Raw genomic sequence first — 14,864 nt, forward strand, 5'->3', positions numbered from 1 at the left:
CCCTTCTTCTGGGACACCCACTGGCCCACTCAAACGATGCTTGCATAAAACACTCGGGCCTGTGCTATTTTACAACAGTTATTATACAATGAAGTGCTTGGAAGTGTGTGAAATATCTTTTATTTCTTGTGCTCTTAAGGAGGCTGACTGTGAGGGGCAAGGAAGACATTTTTTTTAAAACCCCCAAAAATCAAACCAAACCTCAGCTTGTTTCCTTACCTTCAGAGCACAAAAATGGAAACACTTGCAGCCTCCATTCTAAGCCGGTAGCCAGCCTTGAGATGCCGTGACCAGTCTGGGAAGAGAGCTCCATCCCTCTTCTTGTAGGCCCCTTTTAGTCATCAGGCCAGCAGTACCATGCCTCTTCAGAAATCTCAGCTGGCTCTTTGTTTTTTTTTTTTTTTTTTTTTTTTTTCTTCTTTGTTTGAGGCAGAGTCTCACTCTGTAGCCCAGGCTGGAGTGCAGTGGCGCGATCTTGGCTCACTGCAACCTCTGCCTCCCGAGTTCTACTTCAAGCAATTCTCCTGCCTCAGCCTCCCAAGCAGCTGGGATTACAGGCATGTGCCACCAGGCCCAGCTAGTTTTCGTATTTTAGTAGAGACGGAGTTTAACCATGTTGGCCAGGCTGGTCTTGAACTACTGACTGCGTGGTCTACCTGCTTCGGCCTCCCAAAGTGCTGGGATTACAGGCATGAGCCGCCGAGCCTGGCCTATTTAAAGGCTTCTTTTGAATGTCAACAGAAGAAACTGAGGGGCAAGGAGGGAAAGAGAAGAAGGGACACAGCAGTGGGTGGTTGTGGAAAACTGGATTGACCCTCTCCAAGTTTTAAGAGAGAACCCAGAGTGCTGCCTTTTGTTTTGTCAGGAAAATTCCATGATGTGTCTGAGAGTACTCACTGGACTCCGTTTCTTAATGCAAGCATTCATTACATCCGAGAGAACTATCCTCTTCCCTGGGAGAAGGTAGGCATGGTCCTCTAATTCTTAGAATATTTAGCACCAAACCTGCCTTGTACTGTTTTGGGACTTGCGTTTACCCCATTTATACCACTCCGTAAGGGCTGCTCACCATTCCACCTTTAGTGTCATGTGCATTGCTTGGATGTAGTAGATGGTTAGCTAATGCTTGAATTATAGACACAATTTGAGATATATCTCTTCATCATTTAGCTCCGATAGTAATTAATCTGAAAGCACTTCCAAAAAACACACCACAAAACATTTCCAAAAGTCCTTTTGGGGGTGGGTGGGTGTGTGTGTGCGCGTGCGTGTGTTTTGTTTTGTTTGTTTTTTTGAGGCAGAGTCTCACTCTGTCCTCCAGGCTGGACTGCAATAGCATGATTTGGGCTCACTGCAACCTCCACTTCCCAGGTTCAATCAATTCTTGTGTCCCAGCCTCCTGACTAGCTGGGATTATAGGCGTGAGCCACTGTACCCAACCTTTTTTTTTTAATAACTAGAAACTGCAATGTACTCACCTGAAATTTTTTGTTACATTTCAATAATATAAATGAATTTATATTTATTAAAACTTTTAATAGGATTGTTACTATGAAATCACTCAAACACACATGACTCTAATTTACTTGTTTGGCAGGACACAGAGAAATTGGTAGCTTTCTTGTTTGGAATTACCTCTCACATGGTGGCAGATGTCAGCTGGCATAGCCTGGGCATTGAACAAGGATTCCTTAGGACCATGGGAGCTGTGAGTACATCCCTTTATGGGGAATGACTTTATGGGAGTCATACTGTCATACCTAAGATCCAAACCTGACCCTTTTAGAAGAAATGAAAATGTTAGGTTATTCAGACTTCTGCCCAAAGCACTGTTGGGTTGGAGGTCCCATCTTCTCCAGTTCCTTCCCGTCATTCATCTTGCCAGCTGTGTAGATTCATCCACAAGAGCAGAGCGGCTGGTGTATACTGAAGACAGGGGTAGATGCAAGGTTTTGTTTTAGTCACGAAACTATTTGAGAAATCTTAGGTTTTATTCAATCTGTCTCTTAATAAGGATATGAATACCTGCCACTTAGTTCTATTCAAAACTAGTATTTCTACCCTTTTGGACTTCTTGTTTTTAACTTCCTATATGAAAATGTCATATCCCCAACCTGAAAATTGTGATCTTACCTGAGGACTTAGCCTCTGGAAGGCCCCTGCTTAATGTTAATTACATTCTGTTAGAATGTGTGTTATATTTAATTGGTGATATTTATTAAACATTTATTAAACATATAAAATGTTGAATTGTTAATATGTATGTTTCAATATTAATTACATTCTGTTAGAAATTTCAACTCAGAGATTGTTGTATATACTCTACAAGGCAGAATTGTCTGTAGTCGCTTTATTACTGGACATTTGTGTCCAACTTGGTTGCCTAGAGATGTGTGTGTGTATATATATTCTAATAAAATGTTAGTGTGAAAACCGAGTCTACTACGCATCCTCAGCAGTTCACTGAGCTAGCTGTCGTCCCCCCGCCACCAGCTTGATTGTGGGAGTGAGAGTTGGGGCTACGATTTGTAATACACACCAGATGGTTCTCTTTCTTTCTCAGATTGATTTTCACGGCTCCTATTCTGAGGCTCACTCGGCTGGTGATTTTGGTACCGTTTATTTTATTTGCCAAATTTCCTCCTTGTGCTGTAGTTCACTGACACTGAGATCACCACTGTGCTTTCAGTGTGTGTCTTTAATATTTTGCCTGTTGCATGTATTCTCTGTCTAAGGCTGCAGTTTATTTAGAGACATACCTCATTTAACATAGAGATGTAGTTCTAAAAACTTGGGTTTGGGTACTTTTCGTTAAAAAAAAACTACCTTTTATTGTTAACGTCATAATTTCAGAAAATCTTTACTTATACATTGGGTTAAAATTCATTAGCTAATGTCTCTACTCTCCTAGTACTTTAGCCTTAAACTGGTGAACCCTGCCTTTTGTCTGCAGTAGTAAATTACTTTTAAAAATTTAAACGAGGTGGTAAATGGTGTTTAGTAAAAGAAGCCCTTGTGGTGTATATTCCCTTAAAGTAAAACAAAAAACAAAAAACACCTTTGGTTATATGGCTAATTCTTTCTTAATGTATATGCTTCACTAAGATTTTTACAAGTTCTTTTTCCTTTAAAAAAAAAAAAAAAAAAAAAAAAAAGCATGCCTTTACCTAAAACAGTGAACAAAAACATGTATTAATGTGAAAAACTAATAATCTGGCTTGGCAGACCGCATGTTGAAAGACACATAGTATGTTTGTCACTAATCCACCAAATGTCAATATTTTTCTCATGCCCTAGGAGGAGATGTGTTGAGCCAGTTTGAATTTAATTTTAATTACCTTGCACGACGCTGGTAAGAGCAATGTACATTTAAATCTGTGATATCTAAATGGCATTTAGAACCTGGACTCTTTTTCTTAGAAAATGTAACTTACAATTTAATTAGAAGCCTTCTGCATTGGTAAATTATGAAAAGCAAAACTGTAGATTAGAATAGTCTGAGTAGATTCTTGGAAAAATTGAATTCCACTGAATTTTGAATGGAGTAGAGTTGACGAGTCATAGCTTTACTTTTTCAAAACGATCATCTCAGCTTATGCTCCCATCAACTTTGTATAACCATTCTGCTGCTTCTGCATTCTCCAATACTTGGTATTATCCAACTGTTAAAATTTTCCAGCCTGTTTGTGTATAAAGGTATCTCACTAAGGTTGCAATTTGCATTTCCCAGATTAGTAATGAGGTCAAAGTTTTCTGTTTTATGGATCATTTGTGTTTGATTTTAAGTGAAAACTTTTTCCAGTTTTGAATCTATTTTTCTGTTGGATTGCTTACCCTTTTTATTTATTTGTGAGTATTTATATATTCTGGCTTCTAATTTACATTTAAATATGTGATTTAAATATTTAAAATATTTTCTCTTGTCAGTTTGTCACTTTGTTGTTACAAATGTCTTTCACAGTTTGTGGTGTGTCTTTTCACTTATGTGTATGTTGACTAACAGAATTGATTAATTTTCGTGTAGTTGAATCAGTTTTTCCTTTCTAATCTGTACTGCTAATGTCTTATTTAAGAAATCCATTCTGGTTGGGCATGGTGGCTCATGCTTGTGATCCCAGCACTTTGGGAGGCTGAGGCGGGTTGATAACGAGGTCAGGAGATTTGAGACTATTCTGGCCAACATGAGGGAACCCTGTCTCTACTAAAAATATAAAAATTAGCCAGGTGTGGTGGCGTGTGCTTGTAGTCCCAGCTACTCCGGAGGTTGAGGCAGGAGAATCACTTGACCCTGGGAGGCGAAGTTTGCAGTGAGACAAGATCCAGCCACTGCACTCCAGCCTGGCAACAGAGCAAGACTCTGTCTCAGAAAACAGAAAAGAAATAGGTTCTTAGCAGGGTGTGGTGGTCCAGCACCTGTAGTCCAATCTACTTGGGAGGCTGAGGTAGGAGGATCACTTGAGCACAGGAGTTTGAGGCTTCCGTGAGCTATGATTGTGACACTGCACTCCAGCCTACACAACAGACCCTGTGTCAAGGGGAAAAAAAAAAAAAAAAAGGAGGCCGGGCTCGGTGGCTCAGGCCTGTAATCCCAGCACTTTGGGAGGCTGAGGTGGGTGGATCACGAGGTCAAGAGAGCGAGACCATCCTGGTCAACAGGGTGAAATCCCGTCTCTACTAAAAAAAAATACAAAAATTAGCTGGGCCCGGTGGCGTGCACCTGTAGTCTCAGCTACTCGGGAGGCTGAGGCAGGAGAATTGCTTTAACCCGGCAGGCGGAGGCTGCAGTGAGCTGAGATTGCGCCACTGCACTCCAGCCTGGAGCCTGGCAACAAAGAGAGACTCTGTCTCAAAAAAAAAAAAAAAAAAAAAAAGGAAAGAAAACCCATCTACCCTGAGGGCAAATGGTTATTTTCTAACATAGACTTCTAAAGCTTTTATAGTTTTATTTCTTAGCTTTATGTCTTTTCATTTAACTAGAGTTAAATTTTTGTATGTTCTGAGATGTAAATCTAATTTTATTTTTTTCCTGTGGAGATAACGAATTGTCCCAGAATGATTTATCAATAGTCTGCCCTTTCTCTACTGATCTGCAGTAGCTTCTCTGTTTTGGTTTTGTTTTCCTTTGTCTGATTTTTTTTTTTTTTTTTTTAAGACGGTCACTCTGTTGCTCAGGCTGGAGTGCAGTGGTGTGTGATCTCGGGTCACTGCAACCTCCAGCTGCAAGGCCTAAGTGATCCTCCCACCTCAGCCTCTGCATAGCTAAATTTTAGTGTTTTGTAACAGATGGGGTCTTGCCATATTGTCCAGGCTGGTCTTGAACTCGTGGGCTCAAGTAATCCGCCTACCTTGGGATTGGCGGGTGTTGGGATTACAGGTATGAGCCACTGAACCCCCTCTAGGTTAGAAATTAAAATGTTACTTGTATGCATGGGTCAGTTTCTGAGCTTTCTGTTAGGTCCTTTTGGTCCCCAGACAATACTGATTATTTTAATTGCTGTAGCTTTGTAATAAGCCTTGGCCTCTGTCAGGGTAGATCTTTTAACTAGCCCTTTTCTTCACAGTGCCTTGCCTATTTTTTGCCTTTGTTCTTTCAAATAAGATTTAGGTTCAAGTTGTCATGTTCTAAGAGAAACTTTGCTGGAATTTTTGATTAAGGGTTTATTGAATCTAGAGATGAATTGGAAAATTAACAAATTTGAAATAGTGAGGCCAGGCACCGTGGCTTATGCCTGTAACCCCAGCACTTTGGGAAGTCAAGGCAGGCGGATCATCTGAGGTAAGAGGTTTGAGACGAGCCTGACCAACATGGTGAAACCCTGTCTCTGCTAAAAATACAAAAATTAGCCTGGTGTAATATGGCACATGCCTGTAATCCCAGCGACTTGGTAAGCTGAGGCAGGAGAATCACTTGAACCCGGGAGGCGCAGGTTGCAGTGAGCTGAGATCATGCCACTACACTCCAGCCTGGGTGACAAGAGCAAAACTCTTGTCTCCAAAAAAAAAAAAAAAAAAAAAAAAACTTTTAAAAAAAAAAAAAAAAAAAAAAAAAAAAAAACTTACATTCAAATAAAAAGATTTGTAAGGGGGTATAAATAAGATAACATCACTATTTTTTCTTTTTATCAGGTGGATCTACTAATTTTTTTGTTTTTAAATTTATTATGCTTTAAGCTCTGGGGTAAATGTGCAGAATGTGCAGGTTTGTTACATAGGTATACAGGAGCCATGGTGATTTGCTGTATCCATCACCCCGTCATCTACATTAGGTATTTCTCCTAATGCTATCCCTCCCCTAGTCCTCTACCCACCAACAGGCCTTGCTGTGTGATGTTCCTCTCCCCGTGTCCATGTGCTCTCACTGTTCAACTGCCACTTATGAGTGAGAACATGCGGTGTTTGGTTTTCTGTTCTTGTGTTACTTTGCTGAGAATGCTGGTTTCTAGCTTCATCCATGTCCCTGAAAAGGACGTGAACTCATCCTTTTTATGGCTGTATAGTATTCCATGGTGTATATGTGCCACATTTTCTTCATCCAGCCTGTCTTTAATGGGCATTTGGGCTGGTTCCAAGTCTTTGCTATTGTGAACAGTGCTGTAATAAACATAGTGTGCATGTGTCTTTTTTTTTTTTTTTTTTTTGAGACAGAGTCTTTTGCTCTTGTTGCCCAGGCTGTAGTGCAATGGTATGATCTTGGCTCACTGCAACCTCTGCCTCCCAGGTTCAAGTGATTCTCCTGCCTCAGCCTCCTGAGTAGCTGAGATTATAGGCATGTGCCACCATGCCCAGCTAATTTTGTATTTTTTAGTAGAGACGGGGTTTCTCCATGTTGGTCAGGCTGGCCTGGAACTCCTGGCCTCAGGTGATCCGCCCACTTTGGCTTCCCAAAGTGCTGGGGTTACAGGCGTGAGCCACAGCTCCCAGCGACAAGTGTCTTTCTAGAAGAATGACTTACTATTCTTCTGGTATATGCCAAGTAATGGGATTGCTGGATCAAATGGTATTTCTAGTTCTAGATCCTTGAGGAATCTCCACACTGTCTTCCACAATGGTTGAACTAATTTACACTCCCACCTACAGTGATCTACTGATTATGAAATAAATTAGTTTAAAAAATTTCCCCCATGAGGGTAGATTTTTCAGTTTCTTACAGTTGTGTCAAAGTTTGTTTCAGTATGTATATTTTGAAGATATATTATTGGGAACATCCAATTTCAAAAGGATATCTTTCTGGTGAATTGAGCTTTTTGTTGTGATGCAGAAACCGCCTTTATCTCTAATAATAGTTGCTGCATTGCATGAAAGTCTGCTTTATCGGATATGACAGGAGTTCTACTGGTCATGTTTGGTGATATTCCACGTTGCTAGAATAGGTAGGCTCAGGTTAAGAGCTGCTGAGATGATGCCACTGCTCCAGGCTGGGCGACAGAGTGAGACTCTGACCCATCTGAAAAACAATAAAAAAAACCTTCCAGGTCCCACACTACAGTGTAGGGTGTGGCACATGTCCTCAGAGCAAAAGCTGATTGTCCCATTTGCTCACCTCTCAGGGTGTTCTGTTTCCAGTTGTTTTTGGCCTTAGAAAAATTTCTGCTGTCCTGCTAGCCTGGTGATTCATTTAAAAAAATATTTTCTGTTATTTTGTCTGGCCTTTTAAGCTCTTTTTATTGGGAATGCAATTCCAGTGCTGCTCTTAGAAAAAATGAGTCTCTCAATTGTTTTTCTTTTACCTGCTAAAAGAAATGTACTAAAATCAGATTTTACTGGTTGTGATTTTTAGCTTGTTTATTCTAAGGATTTTAAAATTAAAAGATGATTCAGTATAAATCTGATTTTCAAATGCTGCTCCTTCCAACTGAACTAATATTTGTGAACCAAAAGCCTGATTGAGAATTGTTTTCATTGCTTTATACTGTAAACCAAGAAGCACTGGAGACAAGTCTCAATCAAATTAGGAAGTTTGTTTTTCCAAGATTAAGGACATACCCATGACACGGCCTCAGGAGGTCCCGATGGCAGCATGTGCCCAAGGCGGTGGGAGCACAGCTTCGTTCTCTATACATTTTAGGGAGACGTGGGGCATCAATCAATACATGTGAAATGGCTATTGGCTAGTTAGCTCAGTTGGTTAGATCGTGGTGCTGATGACACCAGCGTCATGGGTTCAGTTCCCTTACAGGCCACTTGTTTGAACTGAGATCGCCCCACTGCACTCCAGCCTGGGTGACAGAGTGAGACTCCATCTCAAAAAAAAAAAATTAAATAAGTAAAATGTCCATTGGTTCACCCCAGAAAGATGGGACAACTCAAAGCGATCAGGAGGCTTCCAGGTCAGGTAGATAAGAGACTTTCTTCCCGGTTTCCGATTAGCCTTTCACGAACATGCGGCTTACAGGAATAGTGTCACTTAGGCCTTAGGCTGGCTTAGTGAAGCAGTTGGGCAGAGGAAGCAATCAGGTACACGTTTGTCTCAGGGGAGCAGAGGGATGACTTTTGAATTCTGTCTGTCCTTTGTCCACAGGAATTTCCTTGTGGGTAAATTGTGGGGAAATAGGTAGCTTTGTAGCAATCTTATGTAGAAATCGTTTGGGACTCAGGTTTGCCCTACACGGTTCCCAGCTTGACTTTTTTTCCCCTTTAGCTTAGTGATTTGGGGATCCTCAGATTAATTTCCCTTTCACAATACTTTTATTCTTAGCATACTTTTTTTGTATACTTTGTATACTCTGAAATTAAGATGTCAGAGCGAGGAGGCATTTTTATAATAGTGTTTATAATTCTTGGGAATAATTCAACTTGAAAGAATGAAAATACTTTACCTCTTGAACTCTGAATTCACAAAATTAAGCAGTCCTTTTGCACTGCAGTTTCCAATCTGTATACCTACATGAATATTTGATTAAGTTATCAGTTGTTTGCTCTGCGTCACTGGGCAAATTGTTTAGCTTTTCTTTGCCTTCATAATTTCTTCTTATGTACAATGGGAATACAGCAGTACTAACCACCTGAGATCACTGCTAGGATTAAGTTAGTGCATGTAAAGACTTGTACAAGGTGTCTGGCACAAAATAATCCTGGAATAACTGTTAGCTGCAGCTGTTACTGTTATTTTCAGCTTCAGAATCAAACAACTCTTATTTTATTGTGCATTTTTCAGGTATGTGCCAGTCAAAGACTTACTGGGAATTTATGAGAAACTCTATGGTCAGAAAGTCATCACCGAACGTGTAATTGTTGACTGTTCACATATCCAGTTCTTAGAAATGTAAGTAGAACTCAGAGGACAGTATGCAACTGATTTTGTTGTGACTTCCTTAGCACAGTTTTCATGTTTTAGTTTCCTGAGACTGGATTTTGGATTTATGGATTCTGCTTATTGAAAGGCAGTTGCATGACAGTGGATATGGGTGGATGAAACTTGTTCTTCATTATTTGCTTCATTTCTCTGTTAGGAACTGCAACTCACAGTCAAAATTATTGCTTATGTTGCAGGTACGGTGAGATGCTAGCTGTTTCCAAGGTAAAGGCTTCGTTCTTCTACATCTAAAAGGATGGTAAAGGTTCCAGCTATAACACTGTGTTAATTAATTTATTTTTCATTCTCTCTGCCATAGCTGTATCCCAGTTACTCTACAAAGTCCCCGTTTTTGGTGGAACAATTCCAAGAGTATTTTCTTGGAGGACTGGATGATATGGCGTTTTGGTCCACGAATATTTACAATCTAACAAGCTTCATGTTGGAGAATGGGACCAGGTGAATTAATATTCCATTTCTAATACCAGTCACTCCCTCCTTTTTTACCCCAGGCCCCAACATAACTCTTGGGTTTTTCAACTGATCACATGAAAAGAAAAGAAAACAAAAAATCTCATGAAGTGCTTTCCTAACCTATTCAAAGAGAGAAAGAATGGAAACTGAGTCGTCTTATAAACCTGACTGGTTCCCATCTACTTGGCTTGGTTGATGCTGCTCGTGTTTTAGAAATAGATAGTGCAAAATTTGGGGTCTGCGAGAAATGGCTCATGCTCCATTTGTTTGTTTCTTTTTGAGACAGAGTCTTGCTCTGTTGCTCAGGCTGGAGTGCAGTGTCGTGATGTTGGCTCACTGCAACCTCTGTCTCCTGGGTGGAAGAGATTCCCATGCCGCAGCCTCCCAAGCAGCTAGGACTACAGGTGTCCACCACCATGCCTGGCTAATTTTTGTATTTTTAGTAGAGACAGGGTTTCACTTCATTGGCCAGGCTGGTCTCAAACTCCTGGCCTCAGGTGATCCACCTGCCGTGGCCTCCCAAAGTGCTGGGATTACAGGTGTGAGCCACCGCACCCGGCCTCCATTTGTTTCTTTTGGAAAAACCCATATTGGGGACTGGAGTGCCAGGTCTCTGCAAGCCCCAGAGTGGCTGTGATGTTGCTGTAGCCAGCAACAAGGGTGTGGTGACACACTTCTCTATCCTGAATAGATTCTCGGGTTTGAGGGTGTCAAAGGATACCTCACCTAATACTAAAAAAACAGAAGCAAACAGAGCCATAGCGACACGCCCTCCAACACACGCTCCAAAATAAAATGAGAAATAAATGCGTTTGTAAAACATTCTGTTGAAATTTGGCATCTAGCCCAGATGGGACAGCTGCTGAACCTGCAGTTCCTCTTCTTCTCCTAAGCATGCTCAGAACAAGTGTAAATCAGACTCAGCCCAAATACAGATCAGGTAGGCTGCGATTCTCCCCACTTATAGCTGTAGTAGATCATTAGACTCTCAGAGTCTTAACCTACCCCTAGATCAGAGGGAGCTAATGCTCCTCTGATACCTAATTTCTTTCCTTTTTTTTTTTTTTTTTCTTTTAAGAGGACATGGGTTTTGTTTTTTGTTTCTGAGACAGGGTCTTGCCATGTCACCCAGGCTGGAGTGCAGTGGCATGATCTCACTTGAAATCTGCCACTGCATTCCAGCCTGGGTGAACGGGCCATCTCCTGGGCTCAAGTGATTCTCATGCCTCAGCCCCAAGTAGGTGGCACCATAGGCTCATGCCACTGCATCCAGCTAATTTTTTGTATCTTTGGTAGAGACAGGGTTTTACCATGTTGCCTAGACTGGTTTCTACCTCCTGAAATCAAGCAATCCACTTACCTTGACCTCCCAAAGTTCTGGGATTCTAGGTGTGAGCCACCACGCCTGGCTGATTTGAAACACAATTCCATTCTGTGGCAGATTCGACCTTCACTTGCTACGTAATAAACTGGTTTCTAAGACTCAATGAGTCACAATTTGGCAGGGGTAGCAATCTCATATGAATGCCATTTCTAATAGTGAAATAAGCCTCACCTAAAATCCCCGAGCTCTCCTTGTGTGGACGTGGCTTCTAGGTGGATGCTGCCGTGGTTGTAGAGAATTTAAGAGACCTGCCACTCACTGCTGAGTTATCTGGGACAAGTTGCTAAACCTTCCAAAATCTTATTTCCTCACCTATGAGATTGAGACAGGAATACTTTTTTTTTTTTTTTTTTTGAGTTGGAGTTTCGCTCTTGTTACCCAGGCTGGAGTGCAATGGCGCGATCTTGGCTCACCGCAACCTCCGCCTCCTGGGTTCAGGCAATTCTCCTGCCTCAGCCTCCTGAGTAGCTGGGATTACAGGCATGCACCACCATGCCCAGCTGATTTTTTGTATTTTTAGTAGAGACGGGGTTTCACCATGTTGACCAGGATGGTCTCGATCTCTTGACCTCGTGATCCACCCGCCTCGGCCTCCCAAAGTGCTGGGATTACAGGCGTGAGCCACCGCGCCTGGCCAGGAATACTATTTTTATCATAGGATTTTTGTGAGGAGTAGATTAGATCCGTCAGGTAAGGATTTAGCTTAGAGTAAGCACTTATTAAGTGTTGGTTACTATTATTATAATTATGCTTAGAAGGAAGCAAAGTTTATATTGGAAAGGTTCATAACAGATGGGCATGTTTGAGTGATTGACCTGCACTTACTTGTTGTATATCATCCAAACTGGGAAACATTTTTTGGTGTTCGTTTTTGGTTTGGTTCTCCAAATAGCTAAGGAAAGATGTGTAGCTGGACCTTACTCTTTGATTAAGAAGAGAAACTGAGAAATAACATATTTCTTATCTCTTGATCCCTGTTCTAATTTACCAAGGTTTAAAATTTCATGAGCTGATTGATTCTTTGCATACATCTACAAAGAAAGATTGGTCAGAATTTATGAATATTTACAGGAAATTCAGCGAAGTCTCCAAAAAGAGGCAACACAAATCAATTCATAACAGAAAGAAAAACATAAATGTTTTATGTTCTTATTAATGGCATTTCCCAGCTTACTAATGCTAGATGATCTTCCACACTGCACTTACGTTATTTGGAACTTACAGTATATTTTCCTAAAGAAGCAATGAAGTAGTGGCCGTCGCATTCCCATCCAGAGCTCTGCTCACCTCAAAGTCTATTTGAAAGTGTAGCGCAAATGTTGTAAGACGGCCTTCTGCAGTCTGGGATGGAGAAGAAAAGGTTCAAAGAGAACCTTCTCCGCAGCTCAAAGTTGGCCAGATAAATGTTTTCGTAGGAAAAGTTTGCCTTCAGCTTTTTCCCACCTCCTGTTTAGAATTTCTTTTTCAGCAACTAATTTTCCTCACATCTCCACTCCACGTGACTTTGCATTACCGCAGCCTCCCTCAGTGACCTCCATATGCATCTTCTGAAGATGGTCTTCATTCTAGAACCCTCTCTGACATTAATACCCGCTCCCTCAACGCTTCTGTTCCATGCTGGGGGAGAGCCTCTAATGGAAGAGTTTATCTCTTGCATTCTGAGAGGCTTTTTCACTTGTGAAAGGGGATCCTTCATTAGCTATTTAATTACTGAATTTATGGAATTTTTTAAAGAAATGAAATTGAGAAACTCGGGCACATAGAGGCATAAATGTGCATAATTGGGCAGAAGGTGGCATAATTGGGAGCCAGTTTTTATCACAGTCTCAAATTGGGAGACGTCTCATGTTAGCATGGAACAGCTCAGCAGGTGGAGTGGGGAGGGAAGAGGAAGGCTAAGACTGGCAGCGTAGGGCTGCCTGGGTTACCGTGATAGTGACAGCTGTCAGCCTATTCACCCTCTCTGGGAGAACATGGGCTCTTAACTGGTCCTGTATGGCTAGAAAATGAACCCTTTGTTATTAATATTTTTTTTAAAGATGGGGTTTCTTCATGATGGCCAGGCTGGTCTTGAACTCCTGACCTCAGGTGATACACCCACCTCAGCCTCCCAAAGTGCTAGGATTACAGGCGTGAGCCACCGCACCTGGCGATAATGAACACTTCAAACTTTTGGGAGGTGGTTGAAGCACATGCCCGATTCTTGGTAAAATTCATGCTCGTGAAGAAGTAGAGAAATGCCTAACTCATTTGACTATTTCCCCAGTGACTGCAGTCTACCTGAGAACCCTCTATTCATTGCATGTGGCGGCCAGCAAAACCACACCCAAGGGTAAGTGGATTCCAAAATTGTTCATAGAAAGAGTACATCTCACCTGGAGGGGTTCCCTGTAGAGGCTGAGAGTAGGGGATATGTAGAGACCGTTGTAGGTTCAAATTCCAGATTTGCCACTTACAGCTGTGTGATTTTTAAACTAGCTGCTTGAATTTTGGAGCGGTAGCTTTCTCCTTTTGCAAAACGGAAAAAACGCATCAACACTCCTGGAATTGTGCAATGGTGGATGTAAAGCAATTAGCACAGAGTGAGTTGCTCATTAAATGGTAGTGGCTGGGCACAGTGGCCCATACCTGTAATCCTAGCACTCTGGGAGGCTGAGACAGGAGGATCCCTTAAGTCCAGGTGTTCAGGACCAGCCTCGGCAACATAGAGCACTATAGCTACAAAAAATGAAGAAAATTAGCCAGGTGTGGTGGTGTGTGCCTGTAGTCCCAGCTACTTGGGAGGCTGACGCGGGAGGATTGCTTGAGCCTCGGAGGTCGGGACTGCAGTGAGCCGAGACCACACCAGTACACTCCAGCCCAGGCAACAGGGTGAGTGAGACCCTGTCTGAAAAAAAGAAAAAAAGAAATGGAGTTGGTATTACAACTATCAATATTATTGTTGTGATCATACACTTTACCCAGATTTCACCATGAAAATGTGTTTATCAGTGAGACAGTGTGGGGAGAAGCCCTCTGTAGTAAGGGCCAAAGATCTGTTTTTTCTTTTTCTTTCTCTTTTCAAGGTGGAGTGTTGCTCTGTCTCGAGGCTGGAGTGTAGTGGCACTGTCTTGGCTGACTGCAACCTCCACCTCCCAGGTTCAAGTGATTCTCCTATCTAAGCCTCCCGAATAGCTGGGACTATAGATGCGCGCCACCATACCCAGCTGATTTTTATTTTTATTTTTTGCATTTTTAGAAGAGGTGGGGTTTCCCCATGTTGGCCAGGATGGTCTCGATCTCTTGACTTTGTACCTCCCACAATGCTGGGATTACAGGCATGAGCCACCATGCCTGGCCCACTTCGTATTTTCGGAAATGATACTTCCTGCTGCAGTAAAGCACCAACCACCAGTCATTTGTGCATTCATTGGATAATGTTATTATAAATAGATGTATATTAATCTAACAATAGTACAAATAATAAAATACTGATCAGTGGGTGCCGGGAACTGGTTAGACACTAGAGATACCATTATGATGGTATTTACTAATCAGTAGGTGCCAAGAACTGGTTAGATACTAGAGATACCATTATGATAGTATTTGCTGATCAGTAGGTGCCGGGAACTGGTTAGACGCTAGAGATACCATTGCGATGGTATCTACTGATCAGTAGGTGCCGGGAACTGGTTAGACGCTAGAGATACCATTACGATGGTATCTGCTGATCAG

General features: G+C 41.8%; 1 protein-coding gene across 3 annotated transcripts in view; it reads left to right on the forward strand.

Annotated features, from left to right (window-relative positions):
- The window catches only part of GPLD1 (glycosylphosphatidylinositol specific phospholipase D1), a 72,045-nt gene that overhangs the window by 14,758 nt on the left and 42,423 nt on the right, over nucleotides 1-14,864 (forward strand). For all 3 annotated transcript variants that reach the window (XR_001818197.2, XM_017505249.2, XM_037730203.1), the window contains exons 4-11: nucleotides 866-963; nucleotides 1,598-1,708; nucleotides 2,564-2,612; nucleotides 3,298-3,352; nucleotides 9,155-9,262; nucleotides 9,490-9,517; nucleotides 9,612-9,751; nucleotides 13,417-13,482. Coding sequence is in view for 2 of the 3 variants with exons in the window: in XM_017505249.2 (XP_017360738.1) it covers nucleotides 866-963; nucleotides 1,598-1,708; nucleotides 2,564-2,612; nucleotides 3,298-3,352; nucleotides 9,155-9,262; nucleotides 9,490-9,517; nucleotides 9,612-9,751; nucleotides 13,417-13,482 (655 nt within the window). In the remaining variant the exon portion in view is untranslated. The remainder of the gene's footprint in view (nucleotides 1-865; nucleotides 964-1,597; nucleotides 1,709-2,563; nucleotides 2,613-3,297; nucleotides 3,353-9,154; nucleotides 9,263-9,489; nucleotides 9,518-9,611; nucleotides 9,752-13,416; nucleotides 13,483-14,864) is intronic.

This window comes from Cebus imitator, unplaced genomic scaffold, assembly GCF_001604975.1.
Source record: "Cebus imitator isolate Cc_AM_T3 unplaced genomic scaffold, Cebus_imitator-1.0 Scaffold335, whole genome shotgun sequence".
Taxonomy (NCBI): Eukaryota; Metazoa; Chordata; class Mammalia; order Primates; family Cebidae; genus Cebus; species Cebus imitator.